This window comes from Asparagus officinalis, chromosome 7 (genome assembly GCF_001876935.1).
Source record: "Asparagus officinalis chromosome 7, Aspof.V1, whole genome shotgun sequence".
NCBI lineage: Eukaryota > Viridiplantae > Streptophyta > Magnoliopsida > Asparagales > Asparagaceae > Asparagus > Asparagus officinalis.
The window spans coordinates 8,095,330-8,102,829 of NC_033800.1; the positions used below are offsets into that span (position 1 = coordinate 8,095,330).

The 7,500-nt window shown below is 44.4% G+C and overlaps 1 protein-coding gene across 1 annotated transcript; it reads right to left on the reverse strand.

Annotated features, from left to right (window-relative positions):
• Nucleotides 5,377-7,312, reverse strand: LOC109850999 (pentatricopeptide repeat-containing protein At2g37310). Its single transcript, XM_020421101.1, has 2 exons — nucleotides 7,224-7,312; nucleotides 5,377-7,122 (listed from the first exon to the last, which is right to left on the reverse strand). The coding sequence occupies exon 2, from the start codon at nucleotides 7,109-7,111 to the stop codon at nucleotides 5,669-5,671; it is 1,443 nt and encodes a 480-aa protein (XP_020276690.1). The 5' UTR covers nucleotides 7,112-7,122; nucleotides 7,224-7,312; the 3' UTR covers nucleotides 5,377-5,668.

A 7,500-nucleotide genomic window follows, 5' to 3' on the forward strand; every position in this document is an offset into this window, starting at 1 on the left:
CAAATCTCACCGATCAAACCCTAAAACGAAGCTCTAGGTCTCTCACAAATCTCCCACAATTGGATGTAACAATCCTATCTTAAAGACTGCTCAAAACCGTCCTTGCTTAACCCTAATTAATCAGGTTTAGGGTTATATATCAACTCAGAAATAAACCGGATCAAAAACCAAGGCCCAACACAAAATCAGTCTGCGGTCGACCGCGACGGTCGACCACGCAGGTCTCGCGGTCGACCGCGACGATTGACCGAACCAAAAACCCGAGAGCAGAATCGATTACAGTCATGGCGCGGTCGACCGCGACGGTCGACCGAATCTCATCCCGAGACCAAAAACACCTACAGGGTCCTCGCGGTCGACCGCCACGGTCGACCGCCTTCAGCTCTGAGTCCTAGTGGCCTTTGTGCACGTTCGCGGTCGACCACGGCGGTTGACCGTCAGTCTACCTGGCTGATTCTTCTGCTGTTTTCCTGTACTCTCTTGCCATTTCTTCAATTCTCCACCTCGGCGAATGTTTCTACCAAAACTGAGCCGACACCAAATCATTCAATAGTTCTGCAACAAGTTCGGGAACCAAGACTAGAGCTGAAACGCGATCTCCCCCTAATCTGAATCAACAAAACCTGCTGTATCTGAAAGACTATCTACGTATCCTCTTGCCCAAGGAATCAAGCCGAACGTAGTTCACCCAAATGACCTCCAAAGGTCTCAACACTGAAGAATGTTCAAAAGCTTCAAACAATGACCAAATTTTACTCCTGAAATAACTTTGGTCAACATATCTGCAGGGTTGTCGTTCGTGTGAACCTTCTCCAATATGACGTCTCCATCATCCAAAACGTCATGAACAAAGTGGAATCTGACATCGATGTGCTTCGTGCGCGCATGATAAACCTTGTTCTTCGCCAAATAGATAGCTGACATGCTATCACAATATACCTGAATGGTCTCCTGTGCGATTCCCAAGTCCTCTAATAATCCACACAACCACAAAGCCTCCTTCACAGCTTCAGTTACTACCATATACTATGCCTTCGTAGTAGAGAGAGCCACTATGGACTGAAGCGTGCATCTCCAACATACAGGTGCACCTGCCAATGTAAAAGTATAACCTGAAGTGGACCGGTGCTTGTCAAGATCTCCAGCATAATCTAAATCCACATATCCAATACAATCCTGCCCATTCTTCTCATCCTTCTGGAATACCAAACCAACATCCACGGCGCCCCGAACATACCGTAGAATCCACTTCACGGCCTCCCAATGACCCTTCCCGAGGTCGTGCATGTATCTAGATACCATGCTCACGGCCTATGACAAATCTGGCCTCGTACACACCATCGCATACAACAAGCTACCTACTGCACTGGCATATGAGACCTTTGACATATAATCTCTGTCCTCAACTGAAACAGGTGACATCAACGTTGAAAGCTTGAAGTGGGGAGCCAATGGTGTGTTAACTGCTTTTGCATTGCCATCAAAGCTAAATTTCTTCAACATCTTCTGCAAGTAGCTTTTCTGTGTAAGTTTCAAACTCCCTTTCACCCTGTCTCTCTCGATCTCCATACCCAATATCTTCTTTACCTCTCCAAGATTCTTCATCTCGAACTTGGATGACAGCTCCTCTTTCAACTTTCGAATAGCCGAAGAATTCCTGGAAGCAATAAGCATATCGTCAACATATAAAAGCAAATATATGTGCTCACCATTCTGTAGCTTGTGCATATAAACACATGGGTCATATGGACTCCTTGTGTACCCTCTGCCAATCATAAAGCCATCAAATCTCTTATACCACTGTCTTGGTGACTGCTTCAAACCATAAAGATACTTTTTCAGCTTGCAAACCAAATCTTCCTTTCCTGTAGCTTTGAATCTCAATGATTGTGTCATGTAGATCTCCCCATCTAAATCACCGTGTAAAAAGGCTATATTTACATCCATTTGGGCCAAATCCAAATCCAACTGTGCCACCAACGCCAATAAAATCCGTAACGACGAATGCTTCACAACGGGTAAAAATACCTCGTTGTAATCAATACCCTCAAGCTGTGCATATCCCTTGGCAACCAATCTGGCTTTGAATCGAATGTCCCCAATAGAAGATCCCTCCTTCTTCGTATATACCCACTTGCAACTTATAGCTCTCTTACCCTTAGGTAGATGTGCAAGTGTCCAAGTGCCGTTCTTCTGAAGAGACTGCATCTCCTCCTCCATAGCTTCCCTCCACCTGATCGAATCGAGGCTAGACTCTGCCTCCCCGAATGTGGATGGAACCATATCATCAATGACCTCCATTGATAATGCATATGCGACCATGACATCATTATACCTAGCTTGCCGACGAATTACTCTCCTCGGTCTATCTGCTACAATGGACCCCTGAACATGACCATGTTCCTGAGTCTCATAATCCACTGTATCCTCTATCTGCCTGGCTGTCATCTCATCTCCTCTCAGTGTCACCTATGTAGGAGCCTCGATGGATACAATTCTCTCTGGAGTGGGTGGAGTCACATCATCCTCCACCTGCTACGATATCTTTCATGTCTGGTCTCCCTCCACCTGCTGAGGGACTCGAGGCCTCATCATGTACGCCTTATCGAATGTGACATATCTGTTAATAACTATCTTCTTATCCTGTGGATCCCATAACTTGAAGCCTTTAACTCCATCTCTAAATCCCACAAAGACTGCTTTCCTCGTCCTCGGATTTAATTTACCATCACTGACATGGTAATAAGCTGGACACCTAAATATCCGAAGCGACTCATAGTCACTAGCCACCGAACCAAACCAACGCTCCAAAGGAGTCTTCTCATCTAACGCAGTGCACGACAACCTATTCACGAGATGGCTCGCATAAACCAACGCCTAGGCCCAAAAAAATCTAGGCAATCCACTCTGTGTCATCATACATCACACCTTCTCCAGCAAGGTACGGTTCAATCTCTCAGCCACCCCGTTCTGTTGTGGTGTCTCTCGAACTGTGAAGTGTCTTCCGTGATCCCGGTAAAACTACAGAAACGGATCACTCTTGTGCTCTTAATCGTTATCTGAACGTAGAGTCTTTACCTTTCTACCTATCTGTAGCTCCACTTTCTTCTTCCATTCCATAAAAATATCTAGGACCTGATGTTTATGCTTCATAGGGTATAATCAATTCCTCCTGGAATAGTCATCAATGAAAGTGACAAAATAGTTAGCCCCACCAAGAGATGTGTTCTTAAAAGGGCCCCAAACATCTGTGTGAATGTAATTCAATATACCTCGGGTGTTGTGAACAGCGGTGCCAAACTTTACTCTAGTCTTCTTTCCAAGTACACAATGCTCACACAGCTCCATCTTACAGGTCTTAGCACCTTTTAATAGCTCATGTTTTGCCAATGACTGTAGAGACTTATCACCTGTGTGTCCAAGTCTCATGTGTCATAAAATGGTAGTGTCCTCCTCTGTAGTGATAGAAGCTGCCAGACCCCCTGTAACTGTCTTGTCCTTCAAATAGTATAGATTGTTTTCCCTGACACCTCGCATCACCACCATAGAGCCCTTCGTGATCTTCACTGTAGCATCATCTAAGATCACTCGATATCCTGCTGCCTCCAAAGTCCCAAGAGAAATGATGTTCTTCGTCAACTGCGACACGAACCTCACTTCCTTCAACTCCCTCACTACACCGTCAGGCATCCTAATCCGGACTGAACCAATACACCAATAGGGCATACGTGATCATTACCCATAAGCACGACATCCCCTCTTTCCAGCTCCTCAAAGTTAGAGAATCACTCCCTCTTAGGGCAGAAGTGATATGTAGCTCCCGAATCCATCATCCACTCCGTGGAATCCGCATAACAAACCGACGGTAATGCAGGGCATGAATAGCCTGAAGAATCTGAATCTGAATACTCACCAATAGCTTTTGCAACATTTACTTCTGAAGCTTGTGCAGCTTTTCCCTTATTCTTCCCAGTTTTTTCTTTTCACTTTGGGCAGTCAATTTTCCAATGTCCTTCTTCTTTACAATACCGATATTGATTTCTACCAACACTCTTATAGGCACTCCTATTCTTTGACTTTGAGCGGTTGAACTGGCGAAGGTTTGGATCTCGACGTCGAACTGCTAATGCATCTCCCGATGCTTTCTCGAAGGGTTCACAATCACTCTTCCTCAACTCATAATTCACCAAAGCAGAGGTCACCTCCTTATAGCTAACTGTAGTTCTTCCATTGATCATAGTGAGAACGAACGTACCATAATCATCCTCAGGCAACGAACATAGAAGTAACATCGCATTGTCTTCATTCTCAACTATGATGTCCACATTGGCCATATCTGAAAGTAACTTAGTGAAATTGTTGACATGCTCCCTGATGGAAACTCCCCTCTTCATCTTGAATTGGTAAAACCTCTTCTTCAAGTGAAGCCGATTCTCAATGCTCTTCGTAAGATACTTCTCATTGAGTGTTTCCCACATCTTCTTCGCCGACGTCTCGTTCATAACATCATAAATAAAATCCGGCGTCAAGCATGACCTAATAACACCACAAGCTCTACTGTTCATCTTTCTCCAAACCTTATCCTTCATATCAGCGAGTTTCTCTTTTAACTCAAGAGTCTCCTCCAAATTCTGTGCATCCAAGGCGTCCATCACCTGACACCTCCATAATCCGAAATTGATCTTGTCGTCGAACTTCGGTAGAACTTCGGAACATCAATCTTCGTGTTATTGATACTCAGACTCTGTATCGCCTTCGTAAGAGACGAACCTGATGTGCTTGCATCTCCCATGTTATCGATCTAACTCTTCAGATAGGAATCTTCACCGAATCCTTCGAACGAGCCTGAAGCTCTGATATCAATTGTTGTGCGCGACGGTAGCTTTTTGGAGCGACACGAATAATAACTCAAGATAAATCACAACTAATAAGCAAATCACAACCACAGCAAGAACAAACGATTTACGTGGTTCGGCAAGTTGCCTACGTCCACGGGGCAAGGAGGGAGGAGTTCTTACTATTAGAAATCAAGAGAATACAAATAGAGTTACAAATCTCACCGATCAAATCCTAACAAATCTCCCACAATTGGATGCAACAATCCTCTCTCAAAGACTACTCAAAATCGTCCTTGCTTAACCCTAATTAATCAGGTTTAGGGTTATATATCAACTCAGAAACGAATCGGGTCAAAAACCAAGGCCCAGCCCAAAATCAGTCTGCGGTCGACCGCGCAGGTCTCGCGGGCGACCGCGGCGGTCGACCGAACCAAAAACCCGAGAGCAGAATCGATTACAGTCATGGCGCGGTCGACCGCGACGGTCGACCGAATCTCATCCCGAGACCAAAAACACCTACAGGGTCCTCGTGGTCGACCGCCTTCAGCTCTGAGTCCTAGTGGCCTTTGTGCACGTTCGCGGTTGACCGCGATGGTCGACCGCCAGTCTGCCTGGTTGATTCTTCTGCTGTTTTCCTGTACTCTCTCGCCATTTCTTCACTAATATGACTATGGCATTACGAGATTGGAAGTGAAAATTGTTATGGGATATGACATCTGTAATGAATCTCAATGATTTACACTATGGATTAACAAACCAAATACATTGAACTCCACATTATGAATCTTCCAGATGAAGAGATCTTACTTATCACAGTAATTAACATGTTTTCAGAAACAACTCTCCTCGTCGATCTCCGCTTCAGACACATACCCCTCTTCACGCATTAATCCAATCAGTCTATCCAACACCATGTAAATCTCGTCAGAACGTTCATTTGATGCATCTTTTGCGACAAACACTTGTAAACCATAACTCATTCCAATCCAACTACAACCTGGAATCTTCGACAGCCCAATGCCCTTCAATTTTTCTCTCACAATCTTCGCCTCCTCCCATCTGCCAACTCGTGAATACAAATTAGCCATCACAATATAGTTCCCTGTGTTCTCTGGTTCAATTTGCACCAACTTTTCATAAACAAATTTTCCGAATTCAACATCTCCAATGCTTGCAGCCCCGTTAAGCAATGAACCCCAAATCTTTGCATTTGGCTCACCGGGCATTTTGCTAATGAACTCCATTGCTTCCTCAAGCATTCCTTGGCGGCTAAATACTCCAACCATGCAAGCATATTGCTCCATAGCTGGTAAAATTTCATAACTGGCCATCATTTTATAAATTTTTCGGGCTTCATTTACTGCTCCAGCATGAGCACAAGCAGAAAGAACAGTAGTGAATGTCACAGGATCAGGCTCGATCCCATTATCAAGCATTCTATTAAACATGATAATTGCATTATCAGCATCACCATGAGATGCATAAGCCGATATAATAGCAGTCCAAACAATGAGGCTCCTTCCTTTCGTTCTCTCAAATACACAACGAGCCCCTGCAAGAAACCCGGATTTAGCATAAATGTCGATCAGCGCACTCGTCACGTAAATGTTTTGATCAAAGTCGCTTCTAATAGCATAACCATGCACTTGTTTCCCAGCTAAGAGATTCGAAAAGAATGAAATAGCAGGGAGAATGCTTGATAAAGTTATGGAATTGGGTCGAAAACCTAAATCTTGCATCACTAGGACTTGACTCAATGCATCAGAATGTTGATTATTTTGCACAAGACCCGCGATAACTGCATTCCAAGAGCTAATTGTTGAATTCGCCATTCGATTAAAGAGATTCATTGCCTTGTCCACAAATCCATGGGCCATGTACCCTGTAATCATCACATTATAACTCACAGCATCTTTATATTGCATTTCATCAAACAAAGACCTTGCATATTCCAACCTTGCACATTTTGCATAAAACCCAATAACTGAATTCCAAAGCATTGCATCCATCTCAATCTCACTCTTTACTGCAAACTGATGCGCTCTCGTTCCCATGACCAAATCCTTCATCTGTGAACAAGCGTGCAGCATGCTGGCAACAGTCACCCCATTTGGCATCACGCCGTCCAATCCCTTCACCATCTCAAAAAACAATCCCAAACACTCATCATAATTTCCTGCTTGAGAGTAACCCGATATTATCGAATTCCATGAGACGATGTCTCTCTCAGGCATCAAATCAAACACTAATCTCGCATAACGAGAGTGCCCCATCTTTGCATACCCTGCAATCAACCCATTTGCAACAAACAAGTCAGAATCAAGGATACCATTACGGACAGAAAACCCATGAATCTCCTTATGAGTCGAGATGCAAGAGACTGACTTCAGGAGAGAAGATAGAGTGAAGGCATCGGGCTTGAGAGACCATGGCATGGAAGCAAATAGTTGATGACAATGATAAGGGTCATGTGAGTGGAGAGAGTAGGCGATGAGCATTGCATTATAAGAGAAAAGATTTTTCTGGGGAATTTCATCGAACAGTTTGCGGGCGACTGTGAGATGGCCGCAGCGAGAGTACAGGGAGAGGAGTTTGGAGGCGAGGAAATTGGAGGGGATGATTGAGTGGAGGACGAGGCGGGCGTGGAGTTGGCGGCCGACGT